The sequence below is a fragment of the Myotis myotis genome, unplaced genomic scaffold (genome assembly GCF_014108235.1).
Source record: "Myotis myotis isolate mMyoMyo1 unplaced genomic scaffold, mMyoMyo1.p scaffold_m19_p_1, whole genome shotgun sequence".
In the NCBI taxonomy this organism is placed as follows: domain Eukaryota; kingdom Metazoa; phylum Chordata; class Mammalia; order Chiroptera; family Vespertilionidae; genus Myotis; species Myotis myotis.
In genome coordinates this window covers 57,583,211-57,609,532 of record NW_023416313.1, presented here as the reverse complement: position 1 = coordinate 57,609,532, position 26,322 = coordinate 57,583,211, and the positions used below count along the sequence as shown (strand labels likewise).

The 26,322-nt window shown below is 38.5% G+C and overlaps 1 protein-coding gene across 6 annotated transcripts in view; it reads left to right on the top strand.

Moving 5' to 3' along the window:
* MAPK10 (mitogen-activated protein kinase 10) overlaps positions 1 to 26,322 on the top strand; it is a 274,871-nt gene that overhangs the window by 113,974 nt on the left and 134,575 nt on the right. For 4 of the 6 annotated variants that reach the window (XM_036338712.1, XM_036338703.1, XM_036338708.1 and 1 more), the window contains exon 3: positions 13,007 to 13,078. The exons of 1 other annotated variant lie outside the window; for it this stretch is intronic. In XM_036338712.1, the coding sequence (XP_036194605.1) occupies positions 13,013 to 13,078 (66 nt within the window). In that variant the 5' untranslated portion in view covers positions 13,007 to 13,012. Of the gene's footprint in view, positions 1 to 13,006; positions 13,106 to 26,322 lie in introns of all 6 variants that reach the window. One more of the 6 variants, XM_036338721.1, reaches the window with a different exon arrangement.

The window sequence follows — 26,322 nt, the reverse complement described above, 5'->3', positions numbered from 1 at the left end:
GAAGGTGGTACATTTATTTACTCAGTGGAACACTATGCAGCTGTGACTAAGAAGGATCTCTTACCCTTTGTGACAGCATGGATGGACCTGGAGAATATTATGCTGAGTGAAATAAGCTAGTCAGAGAAAGACAAGTATCACAGGATCTCACTTATATGTGGAATCTAATGAATATAATAAAGGGATGAAGAAAATGGATCCAGAGACATGGATGCATGGAAGAGACTGACATATCTCAGAGGGGAGGAGTGTGGGGAGATAGGAAGAGATTAACCAAAGAGTTTATATGCGTATACTAGTATGCATTGCCCATGGACATAGACAATTGTGTGGTGAAGGCCTGGGGTGGGGCAGGGACTGGGAGGAGAGGGGCATAGGGAGAGAAATTAGGGGAATCTGTAATACTATCAACAATAATAGATATGAAAAAGAGCAAAATTGAAAAGAGATTAAATGTGGCTTAAAATAAAGAGACTGGGAATATGTTAGATAATGCTCTGGCAAGTCAGACTAATGTTCTTTGTTATCTGCTGGGTCTGTGATGGAATGCATTTCTAGGGCAGTTTTACTGTTTGCACTTTGCAGCTGAACATTTCCATAGGTTCTATATATATAAAAGCCTAAGCGACCAGTCAACCGTCAGACTGGTAAGTATCTATGACACACACTGACCACCAGGGGGCAGACGCTCAATGCAGGAGCAGAAACCACAGGCATGGAAACATGGCAGACTGATGAATCTCAGAGGGAAGGGGGAGAGGGGAGGGTGGGAAGAGATTAACCAAAGATCGTATATGCATACTAGAGGCCTGGTGCACAGATTCGTGCACTGGTGGAGTCCCTCGGCCTGGCCTGTGGGGATCAGGCTGAAACCAGCTCTCCAACATCCCCCAAAGTGTCCCAGATTGCGAAAGGGTGCAGGCCAGGATTCATGCACTGGGCTTCTAGTATTTTTAGATTATTTTAACAGCCCTTGGTAACAAGACTATTCACTTTATATTGAATTTAAATTTTTTTTAGGGCAGGTACAGAGTATCCTTTTTTATATTTTTACATTTTTATTCATCTGGATAACATAATAATAATTTTAATTTTTCAGTCCAGACATCTATATGTGAAAAAAAATAAACTAGAAATCTTAAATTCAGGTTGTTATGAAAATGACTGAATTTGTTGAGAATGCCTAACTGATTTCCCTAATGAGATCAACATACAGTTGAATAATAAAGGAGTAATGGATTCCAGTAGTAATCTCCAGGTTCTCCTTTAACTTTTGACTGTGGAAAGTCTCTGTATTGCTTCTAATTGGACCTTCTCTGGGTACCATCTGATTTTGTTTTGTACAATCTCTACTCTGCAAAGATCTCTCTCTGTTTTTGCTGCTATTAGATTAAACATGAAGAGATTTAGTTAAAAGGCATTAGGTAGTTGGTAGGTTTTCTGGTTGGCTTGAGGATCGGTCAAGAACCAAAGGTGATGAAGTCTAGGTAAGAGCCTACATTGGTGCTTCTGGACACCTGCTACTGCTGCCCACTCCTATTACCAAATGCTGCCAAGCAATAATCTCCAACTGACAGAGCAACAGCCACAGCAGGTTCTTATCTGTAACACTTAACTTACCTGAATGGATATGGCTAGGGCAAGCCTTGAAGTATCTCCCACTCAGTCATTCACAAGGACTGACTCGTGATGTTGAATTTGGAGTGCTATATTAAGCATTTAAAACCTTGGCAAGTTATTTTGGCTCAATTCCTCTATTAATCTTTTCTACCCTTTATTTTCAACTTGGCTCATGAAGATAGCTTCAGGTTAAGTTAATATCTATAAATTCTTTAAACTTATCAGAAATAAATGCAAATCCTTTGTGAGAAACTATAATAGCGTCTTATTATCCACATGTAGCAAATTAAGGACAATGGATGGTCATCCATGTTCTACATGATCAATTTTTACTATATATTTAGTGCAGACTCTTGTTAAAATAGTCTGCATTTTAAGCAATATATTTGTTATTAATTAATTATTTATTTACTAGAGGCCCGGTGCATGAAAATTCATGCACTGGAGGGGGTGTCCCTCAGCCCAGCCTGACCCCTCTCACAGTCCAGGAGCCCTCAGGGGCAGGAGGCGAACTGATGAAGGTGATGCCCCATCACACCTCTGCTGCTGCCACTGCTGGCAGCACAAGCCTCGACCAGCCCTAGTTACCTGAGCCTCAGGTGGCCCTGGACGGTTGGGCAGCCGCCACCCAAGGCTTGCCTGTGCCTTGGGCCAGCCCTGGGTGGCTGGGGGGCTGAAGGGACTGGGTGCCGCCATCTTTGAGGGCGGGGCAGCCAATTAGCATATTCCCTCCTTATTGGCTGTGGGTGCTGCCATCTTTGCAATGGTGTGAGGGTCAATTAGCATATCCCCTCTTTATTAGATAGGATTGTCTTAGAAAAATTCTATTGTCTCTCTAACAGATTTATACGTCAAAAAGAAACATAAGAATTGAGCATGATAATAATTAAGCACTTACTTTGTGCCAGGCACTGAACTACCCTTTGAATGAATTCCTAAGTCTGATCCTTAGCTTTTTTGCCCTCCAGCTGCAGGGAATGAGAATCTGTTTATAGGCTGGGATGGAGGTCCTCTGGCTTAGTCATTGCCTGATGATTAATCTCCCTCAACCTTTCAATGCTTTTCTCTAATACACTTATATTCCTTAGCATTAGCCTTCCAGTTCCATAGTAGTTTTTAAAAACTAAATAAAAATTTTGTTTTAGAATAGTTTTAAATTTACAGAAAAGTTGTGGAGCTAATACAGAGAGTTCCTGTGCTATACTGCTGACTAAGTTTACCCTATTGTTAGCATCCTACATCACCATAATACCTTTGTTATGTTTAGACATCATGTCTCCATAGCCCTTTATGGTCTGTGACTAGTTTCTTAGACTTTTCTTGTCTTCCATGCTTGATATTTTTGACTCATACTGGTCAATCAATGTTTTTGCAGAATGTCCTTCAATTAGGGTTTGTCTGGTGCTTCTCTCATGGTTAGATATGGGTCATAGGTGTTTGGGTAAAGACCACAAAGTTGAAGTGCCATCCTCATCACATCATACAAAGGGTGCATGCAATCAACATGATCTATCACTGAGAATTTAACCTAGATCAGCTTTTTGAGGCAGTGTGGACCAGGTTTCTCCATTGTAATGCTACTTTTTCCCTCCCTCTTCATTTTCACTCTTTAGAATAAGACACCAAAGGAGCTCACTCTGGGAGTAGGAGGGGTAAGGTGGTGGGGTAGAAGTTGTTTCACCTGCTAGAGGGGGGAATATCAACATTAATTATTTGGAAGCTTTCTATAAGGATTTGTCTCCCCCCCATTTTTTATTTATTAATAATTTATATCACTGTGGACTTATGAATATTGATTTTACATTTGGGGTTATAATCCAATACTCCATTACTTATTTTGTTGCTTAAATTATTCCACATTTGGCCATTGGGAACTCTTTTAGGCCTGGTCCTTGTGTCCCTTTGGCATGCCCTTATTTATAGTACTTTCAATTATGATATCCCTTCATTCTCTCAAAGGTCTGAGATATTGCATATGTTAGTGCATTCCATCTCAGGTCACCACCTATCAAAGCTATAACAATTGTTTCACGGCTGCATGCTAGGCCTTATGACTAGTGATGGGATTGTCCTTGCCAGACAGATGATCCAGATCCAAATCTGTCTTAAAGTGTGCTTCCCAGAACTATTTCTGGTATCAACTTTTCTGGGTTGGATTCCTTGGGAAACATATTCTTATCCAGAGAGTGATTTGTTGGGGAATGCTTTTAGGAAAACACCTGCCAGGAGGTGGGGAGCACAGCATGGGCACAAGATGAAGCCAAACTGTAATGCTGTTGCAAAAGGGGTTGTAGCTGATGCCAAGAGCAGCTGCGAAGTTGGAATGACCTTCCAGAGATGTCTTGAGTTATGACAAAGGGTATGTATGTGTTGGGGGTTGGGATGGAGACTTTGTACCCTGCATTCATTGGGAAAGGGGTATAACTTTGGGTAGGGAAGTTCCCTTTAGTAGTGGATCATTCTTTTTTTTTAAAAAAATATATTTTTATTGAATTCAGAGAGGAAAGGAGAGAGAGAGAGAGATAGAAACATCAATGAAGAGAGAGTCATTGATTGGCTGCCTCCTGCATGCCCCACACTGGGGAATGAGCCCACAACCCAGACATATACCCTGATTGGGAATTGAACCATGACCTCCTGGTTCATAGGTCCACACTCAATCACGCTGGCAGGACAGCAGTGGGCCATTCTTAAGAAGAGGCCCACCTGTGTGCTGTAGCAGCCAAAATTCCCAGCAGCTGGAGAAATGAAGCTCAGTCCTAAAGGGAGAATCTGGGCTTTGCAGTACAGCGCTCACCATCCATAAGAAATGTGCCTGTTTTATGATCTATAAATATACTTGGTTACTGCAATTTCTCTACTGCCTTGTTTGTTGCATAAGATAAATTAGCAGAGTAGCCATCCCCTGTGGCTTTTTCCTCCTACATTTTGAACTATTCCTGTCAAGCCACTGACCTATAAAAGCTGGTGGTGATGTGCTGGATGGAGTTTTCTGGAAGCAATTTCTCAGGACTTACACTCCTACACTTGTCCTATTTAGGTAGATTCCAACCTGATACCACATCTCAATTTTGCTTCTCTAGCTTGAAACTGGTCTTTCTACATTTCTAGACTTTTCCTTGGAGTTTGAACCATGACTTTCTCAGCCTATTGGCACTTTCTAATTCCCTTCTACTCCCTGGACTCTGTTCCAGAGGGGCTAGGTGGAGTGGTTTTCAAGTCAGGGAAAGGGAAAACTTCCCTAACCATTTTATTGGGGAGGAAGTGATACAAAAAAAGAAGGTGAAGGAATTACATGGAGGTGGGTGGGAGGGTTGGGGGGTGGGGGCCGGAGGATGGGGACAATGGGGATAGAAAGAGACCTTCTTGGGGCAGTGGGTGCACCATGCAGTGTGCAGATGATGTTTTATTGAGTTGTACACTTGAAACCTGTATGGTTTTGCAAATCAATGTCATCCCAATAAATTCAGTTAATAAAAATTAATAAAAATACTGATCCTCAGGGATACTCAAATGGTTCCTTCAAAAGTCCCTTATGTTGTGAGACAGTTAAGACAGCTGAACCTCCTGAATATACTTAAAGGACATAGAGAGCCTAGAGATTGGGACAGAAAGAGAAAATAAACAGGAAGGGAGACATTTACTCTGATCCAAATGCTAAAACGCTAGCTAGAAAAACTGTAATAAATATGCTAGGCTGGATATGTCTTTAGAAGAAACTTAAAATATTTTTGTGCTTTTTTGTTAAGGAACACTTGTAAAAGCTTGAACTTGCTTTTCTAAAAAGTGGAGTTCAATATGTATATTTCCTCTAAGTGCCAACCAGTTAATTATATGATAGACATGTGTAGAGGAAGAAAAGAACATATTACTCTCCTACTTTTCATATGTTAATGCTAAATGGAACTGAAGGAAGACTCATGACATCACTGTTCCTTCTTTCCTGCCTCCACCGAGTCTATTCATTAAAATGTTATTCCATATCTCTCAGTCTTAGATATTTTTGTATTTTCCATCTCTATTATTCTGATAAATTCCTGTGAATTTCCTTCCAATTCATTAGCACAACTGTTTGTATTTAACCTATTTAACATATTAGATATTTAATTTAAAAGCTTCTTTTTTCACAGCATCTGTTTAGTTTATGTTCAAATCTATCTATTTTTCTTCTTATCATAGCAATAGCTTATTTTTATGGCATTTAATTTGTATTCTGACTAATGATTTTATTCATTCCAACTTGTGGTCTTTCCAACTGATTTTATCATGTGAGTTCTTGTGGTGGTAATAGCTCCATTACCGTATCTGATGGTTCTCACTTGTGCTGTGTGCTTTCTTTCCTTGTGATATTTCTGGAAATTTGTGATTCATCTTTCGGTTTCTTCTTTCATTTCTAGTGCCTGATAACTTTCTTTGATGTGCTAGTAAATGTTTCATCACCAGTTCTCTGGAAAAAGTGCTCTGATTTGTAGCACTAGCCAATTTTCATGGTGTCAGTATTCCCGCCATAGCCAATTTTAAACAACTGAAGTGGTGCCATTAAGCATGGAGTTGGGAAGAAATGTGCACAGTCAGCTTCTGAGAGTAGAAGCCAATGTCAGAACACCACTGGCAATTTTCCTTTTTTAAATGCAAATTCAGTGGCCCATTAACTTTCTTGTTGTTGTTGTTACAGTTTGCTCAGCTAATCTAGAGTTTTGTGATGCAAAAGAGTTTCCCTGTTAACTGACTCTGCTAGGTTCCCAGGACCAGAATCAGCGCTGTGTGTTCAAAATTAGGAGAGCTTAAAAATGTTTGCGAGTGTTATAATTCTTAAATTGGTGAATTTCACCATGTCTACATCTTTTATTTTATCTTCTTTCTTAATAATCCACCCCATTTCTTATGCATATGCCTCATTCCCATATTTTGTTTATTTATTTATTTGTTTGTTTGTTTATTTATTTATTTACCAGAGGCCCAATGCACGAAATTCATGAAAGAGTAGGCCTTCCTTCTCCCGGCTGCTGGCACTGGCTTCCCTCTGGCACTCGGGAACCCACCTGGGAAGCCCGGATCTCGGGCTTTCCTCACAGCCCTGGCTTCATCTGGAAGGTCGTCCATTCTAATTAGCATATTATGCTTTTATTATTATAGATTTATTTTAGAGAGAGGAAGGGGGGGGTGAGAGAGAACGAGCAATGTGTGAGAGAAACATTGATTGGTTGCTCCCACATGCACCCTGACTGGGGATCTGACCTGCAACCTGGGTAGTGCCCTGACCTGGAATCAAAACTGCTATCTTCTGGTGCATGGGATGATGCTCCAACCAACTGAGACACATTGGCCAGCGCTGCTTCATTCCCATCCTTTACACTCTAGTCTCTAACTATTGCTTAACTCCTGCTAAATAAGTTATCAAAGAATTTCTGTGGGAGCAATTGTCTTGTCACATGAACAATATTTTAAGAGATATATAACTTTTAGATGAAGACAAGTACAGATTCCTTGGAAGGAGACACTGTTTATTAAAATTATTTATTGGAAAGTATTTTTTATATTTATGTACTTATATCTAGAAACATAGTAAATTGTTTTGCTTTCATACTGAAACTAATGATGTATTTCTAGATGTTTATGGGTAGAATGCTCTAAATCAGAAGTTGGCAACATTTTCCTATATAGGAACAGATAGTAAATATTTTATGCTTTGCAGGCCACTCAGTCCCTGAAAAAATTACTCAACTATGCCATTATATTGTGAAAGCAGCCATAGGTGATATGTAAACTAATGAATGATTGTGTTCCAATAAGACTTTATTTGCAAAAATAGGTGGTGAGTTGAATTTGGTCCATGGGCCACAGTTTGCTGACCCCTGTTCTAAATGATAATCCATGGACCTAAGGACTTAATAATATTAATAATATCTTAAAGTAAGCATTTACACAGTACTTAATAGGAAATTAAATTTAATTCTATTTTCTATATCAGTGCCTGAAAACATAATTACTAATTTCAAGGCTTTTTTTTTTTTTTTCACATAGTTTGGAGATTCCTTTTGGGCATAGAAGATACAGAGTATTTTTTGTAATTAACAATGACTACTGTATACACAATGCAGACTGTTAAGAGAGTCACTTGTAATAAATACAAAAATAATTTATATATAATGAGTTTCTTAAATACCAATTCAGCTTAGAAGCTGCTGGAAGTTATTTTTTTTTTTTGTAATCAGTAGTTCATTTGGTTTTCCCTTGTATATATTGCATTTCAGTGACAAACCGTGGGAGCCTGGAGTTGCCCAGAACAATTTGATTTTTTGCATCTGTGAAGGTTCTCAACCCTCCTGTGGTTTAGTTGGCACATCTCGCATACAAAAAAAAAAAAATCTAAGTATTGATCTAAGCTATTAAAGCACACCATCGTTGCATTCTTTTATAGCAGCTGCTCTGCACCAGTTCAACATAATAAATTCTTAAGTGTATTTCATTCATACAACTTGGCCTACTGCTTTGCTCAGAGTAACCATTAACTCATACAGGCATGTAATGAGGAAAATCTCAGAATAGTACACAGCAAGGAATGCACATATGGGGCTTCTCCCAGGAGAACAACCAGTAATTGAAAGCACTAAACTCCCAATTATCATCCCTTCCCATTTGCAAACTCCTCACGGGTCCTATATCGCACCCAGATATTGTCACTAATTTCACTTTAGACTAATATTGAGATAATGCCCTGCCGTGTATGTTGTTTCTATGCATTGGTGCCAAATGCTCTCTGCCATGCTATCAAGAAATATAATTACCAAACTAGATTTCTGCAATTCACTGAGATTATCATACTGAACATTCTCTTTCTTTTTGTCCCTTTGTGGAAGGTTCTGCAGTGGCTGAGTGACTTAGTCATGGTGTTATATTTGAAGTCTTTATAATGCAAACCAGGGAAGGTCAGGATGCTTGTTTTTCATAGGGAGATTATTCATTCATTAAAAATTAAAATACATTGCTCACTTCAGGGGGTGGGCTGGATGTTATTTCCCACATGTCCAGGTCAGCAGCGGAGAACAAAGATAGTCCTGCTGGGCAGCACATCTTCCACTGCTGCAACTCCTCATTCTTCATTGGTTACCATCAAAGTTATTGAAAATTGACAGGTCTCAATATGAGGAGATAATGAAGATACTTAGATTTGGGCTATAGAAGGCAAGGTTTAAATTGGATTCTCTTTTTATTTAATAAACATTTGCTTGACAGTAACTATATACTAAGAATAATGCTGGGCCTTGAGGTTTTAAACATGAATAAAACATAATCACTTTCCCCGAGAAGGTAATACTGTAGTATGGAACAGACATATGAATGAAAAGTCACGATATTGTAAGGTATTCATACTAAAAGTATAAACAAAGCGCTGTGAGAAGACTGAGGAAAAAGTATCCCCATTTAATGCATGCGACAAGATCATGAAGCGACAATGGAACAACATATTTTAAATGCTGGAAATGAGCATTAGGAAAATGGAAATAAAATTATAAAACCATTTGTAGACACATAAATGTTTAAAAAGTCTTAAAAGTTTAAAAGTAAGGTATAAAAGGACTATAACTGAAAACATGTGAATAAATATAAAATAATGTCAATGTGTTATGGCGTTTATAAAATATGTATAAGTAAAATATATGACAACAATATCAAAGGACTAGAGGGAAATTGAAGTATACTATTGTAAATTTTTAAAATTATATGTGAAGTGGAATAATATTATTTAATGCTAGATTAATAAAAATTAAAAATGCAGGTGATATACTCTAGAACAGTGGTCGGCAAACTGCGGCTTGCGAGCCACATGCGGCTCTTTGGCCCCTTGAGTGTGGCTCTTCCATAAAATACCACGTGCGGGCACGCATGTACAGTGTGATTGAAACTTCGTGGCCCATGAGCAGAAGTTGGTATTTTGTTGAAGAGCCACACTCAAGGGGCCAAAGAGCCACATGTGGCTCATGAGCCGCAGTTTGCCGACCACTGCTCTAGAAGAAGAAAAAAGAGAAGTATAACTAAGGTGCTATTATATAAAATAAAATAAAAAACAAAAAGCTACACAATTCTTTAAAAAAAGGCTGGGTAGGAGAATAAATGAATTAAAAAAAAGAATGTAAGTGTAAAATACAGGACAAATAGTACAGTGGTAGATTTAAACTCAATAACATTCATGATTACCTTAAATGTAAACACATAAATACATCTGAGGTCATCAGCAAACATAATCATCATCTCATTATTTCTATTCAACATTGTACTGCAATTAGGCAAGAAAAAGCAGATTGAAAAAGCGATTAGGAAAGAAACGTAAAAACTGTCTTCTCTTGCAGACAGTTTCTGTGTCCACCAAGAATTTACTAGATTTAACACATGAATTTATTGTAAAATATAAGGTCATTTACAAAAATCATTTTTTTTTTAGAAATGAGAATTTGGGAAATGAAAATTAAAATTATGCCATTTGTAATAGCATAAAAAATATAAATACTAAAGACAATTTCTCAGGCCCCAATTCTCACAGGGTCGCTCAAAGAAGGTCAAGTGACAACTGCACATGTAGTTATGTTATAGTAGAGGAACTCCAACCTAAGGGAATTCAAATCTTTTATAATGCACTAGAGGCCTGGTGCACAAAATTTGTGTACGGGCGGGGGGAGGGGTTCCCCTCAGCCCAGCCTGCACCCTCTCCAATCTGGGACCCCTTGGATCCCTGGCAGTCAGACATCCCTCTCACAATCCTGGACCTTTGGCTCCTAATTGCTCACCTGCTTGCCTGCCTGGTCGCCCCTAACTGCCCCCCACCCCCCTGCCAGCCTGAAGCCCCTCACTGCCTCTGCATGCCAGCCTGATTGCCCCTAACTGACCCCCCTGCCAGCCTGGTCATCCCTAACTGACCCCCACTGCTGGCCAGGTCACCCCCAACTGCCCCCTTCATACTGGCCTGGTCGCTCCTAACAGCTCCCCCAAACCCCCCACCAGCCTGGTCACCCTGTACTGCCCCCCTGCCAGCCTAGTCGCCCCATGCAGCCTGCTGTTCAGTCGTTTGGTTGTCCCTCACTAACCCTCCTGCTGGCCTGGTCATAGGCAACCATCTTGTGAGGGCGTGAGGGTTAATTAAAATATTACCTCTTTATTATATAGGATAGTAAACATACCTTACTTTTTGTCTCAGAGGGACATCTTATCTACGTTATACTGGGAAGTAATCAAAGTTGGCCTTCTGCTCCAGAGGGAGACGCTATCTTTCTCTTCCAAGGCTGTTTGTTGTATAACCACCCTTAAGAAGATAGCCTGGAATAAAGGCATCCGACACTTTTGTTTGCAACACATGCAGAAATGTGAGAGGCCCACAGAGAATTGTCTCCCAACAGGGATGTGCTTTCTCCCTTCCTCTACCTCATATTGATGACCAATTGTCTCAGCAGGACTTAATGCACACTTTCTTTATTCTGAGATATCTTTAATATAATTAGATTTAAGTGACTATATTAACAAAATATAATATGGTCAGGTTTCCATATATCAGTGGTTCTCAACCTTCTGGCCCTTTAAATACAGTTCCTCATGTTGTGACCCAACCATAAAATTATTTTTATTGCTACTTCATAACTGTAATGTTGCTACTGTTATGAATCATAATGTAAATATCTGATATGCAGGATGGTCTTAGGCGACCCCCGTGAAAGGGTCATTTGACCGCCAAAGGGGTCGCGACCCACAGGTTGAGAACCGCTGCCATATATGTATGTGTGTTTTGGGGCTCTCGATTCTATTGTTAGTCTGTCTCTGCATCAACCCTACATAACATTAATTACTAGAGTTTTAAAAAACAAATCTCAATCTGTGGTAGAGCAATTCCCTGCTTCCCCCCCACCTTCCCACAGACAAATGCCCACCTTGTTTTTCTTCAGGAATGTCTTACAGTTTCTTGTCCTTTCATTCTTCTTTAAATTTAAAAATCTGCACAAGTTCCAATGTAAAACGTTTTTTTCTTGAAATTCAGACCTTCCTTCCAGGATTGTTTAGCTTGCTTCAGACATGTGTTTAGAACTTCCTATGGGAAATGTTTTGCAGGGGTCGCCAGTGGGATTTCCCAGCATAGGTGGATTCGAAGCTTTGTTTCCTGTACTCTGCATTGCTGCCCTTTAAGAACTCAGGGTCTAGTCTCCAGACATCAGCAGATGGCCTGGGCCAAGCGGCAGCTTCAACTCATTGACTTTTCTGCATGGATCCTTTCACATTGTTTTCAGTGCCTCAGAACTTTTCTTGCCTTTTTTGGGCAGTTCAGCTATGCACTTTAGAAGATATTTTGTATATTCCATCTACCTTTTTTAGGAGTTTTGCCTTGAGAGTGGTTTTCAGGATATCTACTTGTTCATATTGCCAGAAACAAGTCTTTTGTCAATGTGGTCTTAAAATTCTGTCATCTCACAGAATTGTGTCATACACACAATAAACATTCAACAAAGTGTGTTTAATTGAACTGATAAGATTTCATCTGGATTTCTGTGATGCTGCCTCATCATTTCCAAGTAACTTAGCATTTATACCATTAGATAAATTTTGTCTTCTTAAAACTTTACAGAATTATAAAATATTTTAAACATACAGAAAATAATATAATTGAAATATTTGTACTCGCCATCAAGATTAAACCATGTTAATATAGTGCCCTATTTTCTTTAGTCTATGGTTATATGGTTATTTAAAAAAGTGATATATATTATCATTTTGTATATTTTTAAAGTTTACATTGATAATATAATGGTTTTCATACTCTTTTGAAACTTGCTTTTTTCCCCACTCAGCATCATGTTTGAAAATTTTATCTATGTTGATTCCTTAAACTCTAATTTAATTATTCCAATTCCTGAATATAATTTTATTACAAATTACATTTTATTTAATAGTCCCTGTTTTCTAGTATAAACATCTCTCTCTCTCTCTCTCTCTCTCTCTCTCTCTCTCTCTATATATATATATATATATATATATATATGTATATATATGTATATATATCCTCTTGAAACTAATGTTTGAGAAATTTTTAAAATTAGATGCCTAGAACTGAAATTGTTATATGACAGAATATACTTTAATTTATTATGTGTACTCAATTTCTTATATCTATTCTTTATGATTGTGATGATGTTGATCATTATAGAAGATAGGACATTTTTATCTTCTTTTTTACTTAATATTTATAATTTGTGAAAAGTACTTATTAATGGTCTGAATAAGGATCATGCTGAAATATGTTGTGCATGACACCTTGTGTATAATTCAAATTATATTAAAATTTGTATAATTAAATAATGAATAATTAGGTGATTTGAAAAGTCACACCCCTCCTTTTTCTCTATAGGTATTTATGAGCCTCCATTTATTGTACTACTGCAGTGAACCAACCTTGGATGTGAAAATTGCCTTTTGTCAGGTGTGTGTTCCTTAGAGGTAAAACAAGGTACAGTATATTCCCTTGTATTTCCATTTTGCCATTCCATCTTGCACATATTCCACATCAAATCTAGTATTTAAGTAATATTAAAAGTAGTTTAGGAAGTAGAAGAGGATACTTAAATGTTTTTTCTTTCCTAGTTCATTTAAGTTAGAATAGGAATGAAGAGATTTCCTTTTAATGATTATAAATATAGCATTTAATCACTTATAAAGTGGTTTCTTATTAGGTTTCACTTATACTTAACATTTTTAAAATTTCCTTTCAATTTCTTGAAATGAGGATGAAGTCTCTGTTACTATTTCTCATCCTAAGGACTGATGGGCCCTGAGTAGCTCCAATATTCCTATGTAATAACATGCAGTTTGCTGATATCCAGTCTAACCAGTAGTTAGTAATAACATCTAAGCAATAATAATGACAAATAAATAATGAATTTAATAAGTAGACTTAATCTATAATGAATAGTAAGAAGGTGACAACGATGACTGGTCGTGAGAATGGAGCAGGTTGGAATTTCTTCTTGTATTTATATCAACTCTAATTTTAAGAGAGAGGCTCCTTGAGGCACCTATGCTTGTTACAGATGTGCTTAAGGGAGTCCTAACCTAAGCCTGTTGTCAGTGTATAATTAATAGTGCTCCCTTTTCTCTCAGGAATCGTTCTTTGGAAAATACTGTAAATTTTATGATAATTCCATTTACACCCCAATTTCTCTCAGGAATCGTTCTTTGGAAAATACTGTAAATTTTATGATAATTCCATTTACACCCCAAGCAGAGTGCTTCACGTCAGTTTGTCTGTAATCATTTTTTTATTGTATCTTCTCATTTAACTGTGTGGTAAATAGAAAAGATATGCATCCATTGAAACAAGGTTTAAAAAAATTCCTCTGCAGCTCCTATTATTTTAATACAATCTTTTCTAATTCTATTAATATGAGCTTCTTAGAGAAAACATACAGAAGTATAAAGGGAAAGAAAACATTGGTATATTTATCCTCCCTGAACATAGTTAAAGCTGCTGTGGAAAAGTAAAATGTGTCACCTGCTGTGAATAGGATTTGCTGATTAGTCTCATCTCCCAAAACTGCAAACGTGGTGACTGAAGCCTCAAGGCCTTGGTAACTTCTCTTACAAGAACTCTGGAGCTGGAGAGCCTTGACTAGAAATTGTATCTACCACTTCTTGGCCATTTACTTGTAACTTTAGGCAAGTTAGTTAGCCTCTCTGTGCTTCAGTTTTCTTATTGTGAAAAGGGGAAAATAATGCTGCCTATCTTCTATTGTTACGGGAATTAAATCAGCTAATACTCACAAAGCACTGAGAACAGTGTTGGAATATGTGTTTGTCAAATAGACAAGTCCATCCTATATAATAAAAGGCTAATGTGAAAATCGACCAAAGGGCAGAATGACTGGTCGCTATGACATGCACTGACCACCAGGGACCACACATTCCATGCAGGAGCTGGGCTATGGTGGTCAATGTGCTCCCACAGGGGGAGCGCCACTTAGCCAGAAGCCGGGCTCATGGCTGGTGAGTGCACTGGCGGTGGTCGGAGCCTCTCCCACCTCCACAGCAGCCGGACAGTCCCTGAGGGCTTCCAGACTGTGAGAGGGAGCAGGCCAGGCTGAGGGACAAACCCCCCCCCCCCCCCTCAAGTGCACTGGGCTTCTAGTTTTAAATAAATGTACATTCACTCTTCTGGTGTTCCCATCGAGTCCCAATGTTTTCATTATTAGCAGTATCATGAATACTCCTACAGTTGTATCTCCAACCCAAACCTTTCCCTGAAACCAGACTTGTAGTTCAACTCTCTGTTCTACATCTCCTCTTAGGTGTCTAATTGGCATATCAAATTACACATATTCCAAACCAAGCCCTTGATCTTTCCTACAAATGTCTTTGTTCGTTATTTCAGTAAATGCTAAATCCATCTTTCCAATTGATTAGAACCAAATTTTTGGAATTATCTTTTGGGCAACACTTCACATCCAACCTGTCAGCAAATTCTGTTGGCTCTACATTCAAAACATATCTAGAATCTCATCACTTCTTACCATTCTCTCCATTACCACTCTGGTCCACACTACCATCACCTCTTGCCTGGATTATTGCAAGAGCTTCCAACTTAGCTCACCCCCAAATGTTTACTCTGGAAATATCACCAAGAGTGACATTTGAAAAATATAAGTGAGATCATGTCATGCCTTGGCTAAAAACAAAGCAAAACAAAACAAAACAAAAACCTTGCAATGTTTTCCCATCTTACTTGTGGTAAAAACCAAAATTCTTAAAATAAATACCCAAGCCTTTACCATCTAGCCAGTAGGAACCCCTCCCTGAAGTGTTCTTCCTTTATTATCCACTTGGCCCACTCCTTCACAACTTCAGGGCTTTGTTAGAATGCCATTTTTAAAGGGAGATTTTCCTGACTATCCTATTTAAAATTGCCTCTTCTTATCTCACACTGCCTCCTCAACTTCCTTGCTTTTCCTTTTTTCTGCCACACACTTTTCGGTATCTGATATATTATCCGTGTGACAGGTATGTTGCTTCTCTGTCTCCACTAGAGTGCATTTTCTTACTTGGGCAGGATTTTTTCAGTGGTGTGTCGGAACCCGCTCACATGGGCTCACAAGTGTTGGTTGTACACATCTCTTCCCAACTCTAAGTTCAATGATGAGAGGTTGGTAGATTAAAATCTGTCACGGAAGGAGTTTTGCATAATGTAAATAAGCAATTGCTACAAATAAGTCCTCTTGCCTCCTCCAACACCCCTGAAATGTTGAACATTTACCAGCACATTGTTGGAATTTTGTCTCATTTGCACACTGCTGCCCTGTAGGACTAACAATAATATGTGGCCTAGGGCAGGCTTTTACCAAATATGAACCTAATGACTGAATACATGATACATGATTATGTAATCAGTTGCAACTGTGATAGTTCTCTCGCGGAAATGAATGAATTTCTGAGCCCTACCACTTTAAGTTTTATGACTGTGATCCTAGCCATTTACTATGGACATTAAACACTTAAAAAATAAACAACAAATAAAAAAACTAAGTTCATATTTTACATAGTTCAAGATTAAAACTGAACTTAGCCCTACCTGGTTTGGCTCAATGGATACAGCATCAGCCTGTGAACTGAAGGATCTTGGGTTTGATTCTGGTCAAGGGCAGGTAACTCGGTTGCAGGTAACTTGGTTGCAGGCTCCTCCCTGGCCCGGGGCCTTGGTTGGGGCTAGTGCAGGAGGCAATCAATCGATGTGTTTCCCTCACACCGATATTTCACTCTGTCTTTCCCTCTCTCTTCCACTCTCTCTAAAACAAAAACCAATGGGAAAATATCCTTGGGTGAGGATTAAAAAACCCTGCAAACAAACAAAAACAAAAAACACACACCACTGATCTTAAAAATTATTAATAAAAAATCTAAAAACATCAGCTATTGTTTTAGTCCAAAAAGTGTTTGTATAAGTTGAAATTATTTTCAAATTAGCTCCCAATATTTGAGTAAAGATACAGAATGTAGTTCTAACAAGATCTCTTTTAAAGCAAAGAAATAAAGAGAAGTGAAGCGTGACCTTTCTAATGACTGAACTTTTTGCTTTCTAGGAGCTTTCAGTGGCTAGAAAATATAATGCATAGTCTGTAACTTCCCCAAATTTAAAAATATTATAGCAAGCAGAAACTTTCTATTGGGACTCCATATCTCATTTACTTTGCATATAGAATTTTTATTTGTTAATAACATTTATTTTTTCTCTCTCTCCTGTAGCACTGTTTTCAGAGACAAAATAATATGTTGGCATTTCCTTTCAAAATGTGTTCTTTGGAAGCTTCTGGTTTCATGAGACATCTCATGGATTCTTGTGCTGTGGTGTTTCATGTAATCACCAGCAGGGTTAGGTTGCTCCCAATTTCTTGCCCGAGAGTCTATACAAAGACCTAAAGTAATTTGTCAACAATTAGTGATCAAGTATATCCAGACTTCAGACCTCTTGGATCTTAATCTGTGGCTTTTTAAAAATAAGTTATATTTCCAATTTTCACTGTTATCAGTAATAAATCACAGAAAATAAAGTTGCCTACATAGTTATTTATCAACAGAAAATATGTATATTATCTGTAATAGTATTAGCCTTATTTCTTAATTGAATTATTTGAAGAAAATGGGATTAAGTTTTTAAACTGCTCTTACTTGTTTTGTTGTTTTTTTTTTATAATCCCATCAATCAACTTTTGCAAGCAAGCAGTTTCTTGTTATATTCTGGGGAGAAATCTGTCTTTGAAGTGTTAGACAATAAAAGAACAATTTTTAGTTTGCACTGGTATGAATCCTTTACAAAAATATAGACCTACAGGGAGTTGAAACTGCAAAAACTCTTGATCCTCTTGAGAAATAGGTAAGCCTTCTTTTTTCAGTTGAACAAAAAAGTACGGAGCTGTTAAATTTCATATGAATTAAAAAGTTTTGTGGAAAGTGCTATTTTTGGACCTCTGCTGCAGTGAACAGATGAGTCAGGGTTTTAACCAGGGAGTATAGACACAGAGAGAGAGCCCGTGTTGGAAACTGCAGGCATACCCACTGGTGCCTGCAGAATTTTTGAGATCCTAATGGGCATTACCATTAATTGTACAGTTTGTGTTTTTCTCACTCAAAGGTGACCACCTCGGGGACAGGACCAACACATCCTTATCCTTGACTTCCAAACCCAGAAATCTGCTTTAATTCAGTAAATGTTCAATAAATGCTTTTTAAATAAAAGAGAGTAAATAAATCTTAATAGAAAACACCACTTCTGGAGTAGAATATCGTTTGCTTGTTTTTCAAAATTAAGTCACTTTCTCAATATCTTAACATCTTATAAGTGTATTAGCAATAGATTTCATTGCGTTTTGGTTATTTTGGTAATCACAAATCAGTGTTTACCTAACATTTATCTGAAAGTTATTAAATAAAAAGTTATTAACTTATTGTCCTTTCTAAATGTTTGCTGATGCTTGAGTTGGTTATCAATTATTTAAAATGATTTTCTTGATTTCTGAAAGTCTGAGACACAGGGGGTTCATATTAATGAAGCAACATTTGTAAGTTTAAGTAGCACTAGAACTAAAGGAACTGAGCTCAGGGGGCTTCTTTTGGCTATGACACAGAAACTATGCCTCTGTGCAAAGTAGGTATCTATTCATTGACTGATTATTATTTGATTCCACCATTTATTTATTCAGCATGTCTTTACTGAGTACCTATAATATGTATCTGTAACTTGCAGAAATTAGGGATACAGGATAAATTATAGGGTTATTCCCTTCAAAAAGCACACTGCCTGATCTAAAGCACAGTAGAGGGTGGCTAGGCTTATAAACATAAAGAAGACCTACTCCTCTTTGAGCTAAAGACCTCAGTGAAAACTGTGGGCCAAACAATAATGGATCAGAAAAACCCCAAGCCCCTAATAATTACTGAAGGCTTCCTATGTGTGAAGACTTCATTAAGATTTTTTCTCTCAATCTTCACAACATTATTAATTATCACAAGGCATTATCCAATTATGTTTCATTCTGGAGTTGGAAACCTCATTATACTAGAAAGTCTTTTCCTGAAATCTTGAACTTGAACTTCTTGAAATCTTTTATTGGTGTACAGTGTTTTGGCTGAAGTGAGTAGCAACTAAATAGAACCACAATGCTATGATAATTTGCAAAGAAGCCTAATATCCCATTGTTCACCAGTAGGAAAAAAATAAAGAATTTTATATAAATTCTAAAAGATGAATGTTATAAATAAAAGCTTAAAATATTACTGGGAATATGACAAAAAATAGCTGCCTCATTGAGGAGTTCTTATTGTCAAAATTTTTCTTCAATGCTATTTGAATTCTTACTGGTTTTTGATATAGCACCTTGTTTTTTGATACATGTGATAGTTAAGACTGAGCATGTTGATTTTTTTTTTTTTTATAGTTAAAGGATGCCTTGGAACACATAACAAACAGAATAGCAGGCATTGTTTCTGCTGACTTTATATAACAATCTTACAGTGGCATCATGAGGTGACTCGATATGCTAGTCATAACTATGAAAATGACTAGCTCAATATCATTTGTGCCAAAAGCAGAATCATCACTTTAGGCACATACTTTTCAGTATCCAAAAGACAATACTTAAAGTATATCAAACAGATTGACCAGTTAATTTTCTGGAGATGCATTTTGCAGCTAATTCATTTTGGCTAGCCTATTGAGATAGATCAATATAATATCATAACACCTCTAATAGTGCTTGCCATACAGTAAGTGTTCAATAAATATTTAACAAATAGATGAAATTAGGCCCTTTAAATTTATATCCTGTTCTGAAAATCCAGTTTTCCATTACCAACACACGATTGTCTGCTTCAATCCTGAATTGTGAAATGTTCACTCTATTTCAAGACAATCCTATATAATAAAGAGCTAATATGCTAATTAGACCGAACAGCAGAAAGACCATCCAGACAACCTTCCAGATGACTGTCCAGATGACCTTCCAGATGAAGCCAGGGCTGTGAGGGCTGGCCAAGGCTGAGAGGGGCTGCGAGGGCCGAGCACCTTGCACAAATGTCATTTATCAGGCCTCTAGTTGTTAAATAAGAGGACATGCTATTTATCTATTTCTCTTGATTTCCTAAGCCGTATTCCCATAGCTAGCTTTATTATAAGAAACCCACATCACTGTTTTAAATTATTTTAGCTGAACAAATGAGTGGTTTTGTAAAAAAAAAGCACATTGCCCTAACTGGTTCCTCAGTGGTTAAAGCATTGGTCCATAGAGTGAAGGGGGTGTGGTTTTGATTCCCATCAAAGGCATGTATTGGGGTTGCAGGCTCGATCCCTGGCCTTGGTTGGGGCATGTGTGGGAGGCAAACATCTCTCACTTCGATGTTTCTGTGTGTCTCTCGCCCTCCCTTCCACACTCTCTAAAAATCAATGGAGGAAAAAAAATTCCTCAGGTGAGGATTAACAACAACAACAAAAAGCACATGTCTTAGAGTTGGATGATTGGATGAGCTTCATTACATATTAGTTGGGACCACTAATTAATAGTTCTAAGACTTTGAGCCAATTAACAGCTCATTTCTCAGCTGTTGTTAGTGTTAAATATCCTATATAAATAAAAGGCGAATATGCACATTGTCCCCTTGACTGGGAGTTTAACCAGGAATTCGACCGGGGGACGAGGTCGGCCAGCCAAACTCCCGTGCCCCCTCCCCCTGGCCTGCTCAGCCTTATCGGCCTAAGGGCAGGCAGGCCAGACCCCACCCGTGCACAAATTTGTGCACCAGGCCTCTAGTAGTATATAACAGAATACATATTTCACCTTTAGTAAGTAAGCAATTAATACTAGTTCACCTTTCTTTCTTCCCTTAACTCATATGACTCATGGATATACTGCTTACTAGCTATGGGCACCCCTCAGAAAGCAGCCTGACTAATGTGGAACCTGTAACTGGAAGTGTGGCTATGGTCTTGAATCCCAATGAGAAACTGGTTAAGAAGAAAACTCCCACTATTAAAAGAGCTGCTCCCACAGAGGTTAGCTCTCTGGTAGCATTTTACTATGATCACTCATCAAGGGCCACTCTTTTCAGTGGCCCATTGTAGGCACACTCTGAGGAGGGAGGGCTGAGTAGGATCCTTTCAGGGCATATGCCAGATGACTGCTTTTCTGAGGGACCTCCATGGGCCTGCAGCTTGTGCAGTGCAGTGGTTGAGTAAAATCTCTCACTTTGTGCCTTGTTATCAGGAATTCAATTTCATATGAGTCATATTTACCTGAGACTCAAACTCCCCTGGTGCTAGTGGGAATGAGGTTCTTATGATAACTTCAGAAAATGAATTTTCTAAGATTCGCATGGGAGGATGGGATGTGGAAGAAGGCTTTATTTGTGTGTAATTACATTTCTCAGGTTCCAAAGTCCCCTGCCCCTTAAGCCAGTCCTAGAAAAGGTGCAGCTAGCATTCCAGCAGAGCCAGAAGCCAGGCCAGTGTCCAGAGCTGCTCTTCCATGTTGCAGCCGGGTGTGGTTTAGCATTGAGTTAAAGTTCATTAGTCCATGTGTGGAGTCCAACGGGGCTGTGGGCCATGTGGGCACAGGGGAGCACATCCCCCTGCCACAAGAGAGCCAGGGAACCCAGTGTGCCAGAGAGAGAAGAGAGAAGAGCCACCTTCTGTTGTTTGGAAGTTTAAATATTCAGGTCTTGTGAACTCGCAGTAGCCATGCCTATCCTGGCCACTGACTTGTTCTCCGGTATGACTGGCAGACAGGTAGGTGCCTTTCCACATCACTCAGACCTTTACTGGGCTTGAGTCTAAACAGTCTTTGTGCAGTCCCTCCCCCCATTGATCAGCAGAGAATAGACTTGGAAAGTGTTAAATGCAGCTTTTTGGCAAAGCTGTATAAATGGCCTGCCTATATTATCTAATCTTCCCTTTGTTCCTTTCCTGTTAAATAATAACCAGATTATTGCAATGGTATCAATATGAAACATATTTCTATATCCTTTGATTATTTCTATATTCTATGCCCATTGTTGGGTTCCAGGTTTATTACAGAAAGAACTATTGAATATATTCTTCCTGTAGGTAAGTGATAGAGAAATTTTACCTTTTCTATGAACTTCTTTGATGCATATATGAGATCGATGAATCAAAACTTGCCACTCGTTGCCGTTGTGTTGTGTTGCCGCCATTTTTTCTTTGGCTTTCTGGGAGCATGACACTAAGTTTTGTGCTCAAGGCAGTACCTACCCATAACTTAAGACCTTGGGGCAGACTGTCATCTCCCAGCCTCTGCTTTATTTGACATTTGTTCTTAAAAACAGACTTAATGGTTTTAGTGTTCCTATATCTTTTATGGTGAACTGCACAAATCCTTTTCAGAACCACAAGGAATCTATATATATAAAAGCCTAAGTGATTGTTACGACCGAACGATCGGAACAACCGGTCGATCAGTCGGTATGACGCACACTGACCACAGGAGGGCAGATGCCTAACGCAGGTGGTCAGTGCGCTCCCACAGCCAAACTCCCACAGTCCCTCCCCCCAGCTGGTCCCTCCCTCAGGCTGGTCAGCCAACCTCCCGCAGTCCCATCCCATGGCCAGTCCCTCTCCCCAGCTGGCTGGCCCTGATCCGCCCCAATTGGGGCTGGCTGGCCAACCTCCCACAGTCCCTCCCCCAAGACCAGCCAATCAACCTCCTGCAGTCTTTCCTGCCCCCCCCCCCCGCCCCTCCCTGGCCAGCCAGCCTCCCTGGCCCTGATTGGGACTGGGTGAGACAGACTTGATTGGCCCTGATTGCCAGCCAAGTCTAGGGACCCCACCCGTGCATGAATTCGTGCACCAGGCCTCTAGTATAAATAATAAATGAATGAAAGAATAAAGTAACTTGTTCAAGGTTTTGGAGCTATTAAGTGCAGAAGTAATCCAGGCATATCATTAAAAAGAAACTAAGGAAGCTTAACCTCTAAAAATTCTTAAACCTCACTATTTTCTGCTCAAAAGTTAACTAGCAGTAACAGCACAGTCATGCACACATGAAAACGGGAGGGAGTGCTTGTGGAATGTAGGTTATTCAGTATGAGAAAAATGCAGTCAAGGCTTTGGACACCGGCAGGATGAGACCAGTCATGTGGGGCATTTTCTTTGCAAAACTCCATACTTACAGTCCAGCAACGGAACTGATGATGGGGACTCGTTGCACAAGGCCCTTCCTTACAAGCCTGCATAAAGTGCAGCCTTTTCACAGCACAGATTATGTTTAGAACAGACTTCCTCTCTCCCTACCACATGGCCAGTGGCAAGAAAGCCTTCTTTTAATTTAGCTTTAAAATTTTTGGCAGATGGGAGACGAAGAGAAATTTGCCTTGAATTTTTGCAAAAGAAAATTCAATTAAATTCTATTATATTCACATAGAAATAATTATTGAAAGATTTGACTTTGGGTGGTGAGCACATGGTTCAATATACAGATCTTGTAACATAGAAACCCACACTTGAAACTTACATGTTCACGTTGACCAATGTCACTCAAATAAATTTAATTTAAAAATAAAATAGCTTTTATTAAAAAAGAAATAATTGTTGAGATTTAAATACAAGATTAATATTCAGTGGAGGAATTATTTTTAAAAATAACTTGATCAATAGAATAGACTATTCTAAATCTGTAGTTATTTTGAACCATAATGATCTTCAAAATTTACCATTGTGTTGATTTATAATTTTTTAAATATAATATTCCTTCTTTGTAATTCTTTCTTTCTTTCTTTCTTTCTTTCTTTCTTTCTTTCTTTCTTTCTTTCTTTCTTTCTTTCTTTCTTTCTCTCTCTCTCTTTCTCCTCTCTCCTTCTTCTCTTCCTCCTTCTTCTTCTTTCCTTTCTTTCTTTCTTTCTTTCTTTCTTTCTTTCTTTCTTTCTTTCTTCTCCTTTCTTCTTTCTTTCCTTCTTTTAAAAAATTTATTTAGAGAGAGAGGGAAGGAGAGGGAGAAAGAAACATCGATGTGAGAGAGGAACATCGATCAGCTGCCTCCTGCACACCTCCTACTGGGGATCAAGTCCACAACCAGGGCATGTGCCTTGACTGGGAATGGATCCCGTAACCTTTTGGTGCCTGGCCGATGCCCAACCAACTGAGCACACTGGCCTGGGCTGTCATTAACTCAATCAACATATTCTTTTCTGGAAAGAGATTGTCTATTTTGCTGAGAATTTATAAAAATCTTGAATTTCAGACAGTCTTCCCAAGCATTTTAGTATAAATTTAATATAAAGAATATAAAGAGATGATGGAAATTTTGAGCTAATTGAGAGAACATTGGTCAGGCACTCTATTGCACCTATGAGATAGGAAAACACATCCCTGGGGATTATGACATCTGGGCCTGATAAACAGGTGCTGATATCAAGGAGAGTCATCCTGGCATCATTTTTAACTTTTGCATCCTTTGTTTACTTGGTTTGACCTGCATTGCTTCCAGTTTTTGCCTCTCCAAATAGCCCTCTTTGAATGGTGACATCTACTACCTCCCGTGTTTTCTAAAATAGTTGTTCTGAGACTGATGGTCGCCAGAGGGGAAGCAGGTTAGGGGACTGGGTGAAACAGGTGAAAGGGTTAAGAAGTATAAATTGGTAGTTACAAAATAGTCATGGGAATGTAAATTATGGCATATCATCAATATTGTAGTAACTCCGCATGGTGCCAGGTGGGTACCAGAAATATCAGGGGAACACTTTGTAAAGTATATGATTGTCTAGCCACTATGCTATAGACCTGAAACTAATACTAAATAATATTGAATGTAAACTGTAGTTGAGAAATAAAATTTAAATAAAATGAAATGGAAGTTCTGAAAGTGTGAAGCTTTTTAGAAATACAAATTCTTAGTGCTACCATAGTTCCACTGAATCAACACTTTTTAGGGGGGCTCAACGGTTTGCCTTAAATTACTGCTCTTCTCAATATGAATTTTTGTTTCTCTCTTTCTAATCATCAGCTCTCTTTGGTTCTTCTCAGTTCAAATCAGAAGTTATGGGACCTAAGTTAAGGATATTCTAAAACATGTAACTGGAGAAATTTTTTTTAGCATTGACAATATTTTTCCATAGTGTGCTTAATGGTATATTTTAATAGGCACTTAGAGAAAAGTTTGTTTGAACTTTACAGTTATGACAAGCAAGACTGCATGGAAATTGGGGATAAAATATACTGTGTTAAATATGTTCTATGCTTTTTAAAACTCAATTTGGATTTGTAAGCTTAGGGCACAGACGAGATCTGGGGGAAGTTCTTCAACACAACACATTGCCATCCAAGAAAACTTCCAATGCTGTTATCCCTGAGTCTTACTGCTAATAATTAAAATAGCCTTTCCCCAATGATTTGAGAATTATTACTTTCAAAAATGTATTTCCTAACCTTTAGATTTTATTTAAAGTTTAATTCAAAATTAAATATAAAGAGGATACTTGAAAGGAAAGTGTGTGTGTGAATTCACAATTACTGTAATGATGATTTTCAATCTTATTTTGAGAAATTATGTGCTCTGAAGTGGAGATAAAAGATCACTGAGTAATTGTTATTGTAGAAAATATGCTAGGGTATTAGGCATTTCATTTGAATAGCTTTTACGTGTCTTTTTGACTGGAAAGTCTCTCGTTCAAAGTTTTGCTACTGGTATAAGATCTGTGACTGTTTTAACCATTTAATGAAACTACCACCAAGTCTGTATATATAGTTTCCCTATTATATGAAAGGTCCTGTTGTACCTATGCACTGGGAAAGATGAAGGGGACTGCTCAGGAGTGTGCACACTTGCTAGGACATAGTGATCCATCCTATTACAGCAGGAGGTGTGGGGTCATCCTTGTCCTAACCAGGACGCTGGTTTCCAGTTTGTGTGCCATCAGTCATGGAATCTGGCAGACCACAGAGACACCAAGTCTGTTCCCTGAGGCAAATGCAGAAACATTATTTCTGCTGCATGATAAGAGTTTTTCTTTCTAAATATCCCAGGCAGAGCTGTGTGATCTGTTTTTGCAATCTTCAGGGGAAAAACCCTCAGTGAGTGACTCTCAACGTGTATCAGAATACTTAGGGACTTCATAAAACAGAATGTTGGTCCCGTCCCAAGGAGTTACTGATTCAGTTGGTGTGGGGTTGGAGTGAGCAATTGCACTTCTTTTTTTTTTTAATTTTATTTTTATTGTTGAGACTATTACAGATGTCCCTATCTCCTCTGCCTTGCCTACCTCCACCCAGCACCCAACCCCCTTCCCTCTGGCCATCACCACATGGTTGTCCATATGTGTCAGGCATGTAAATTCTTTGGCTAATCTCTTCACCTTCTTTCATCCAGTCCTCCCCTCCCCCCTCCCCTCAGACCTCCCCTCAGACAGCTGTTAGTCTGTTCTCTGTTTCCATGCCTCTGGTTCTATTTTGTTTGTCAGTTTATTTTGTTCACATGTAAGTGAGATGATATGGAGTATATCTTGCTCTGACTGGCTTATTTTGCTTAGCATAATAATCTCCAGGTCCATTCATGCTGTCACAAAAGGTAAGAATTCCTTTTTTTAATGGCCATATAGTATTTCATGTACTACAGCTTTTTTATCCACTCATCTCCTGATGGGCACGTGGACTGTTTCCAGATTTTGGCTATTGTAAATAAA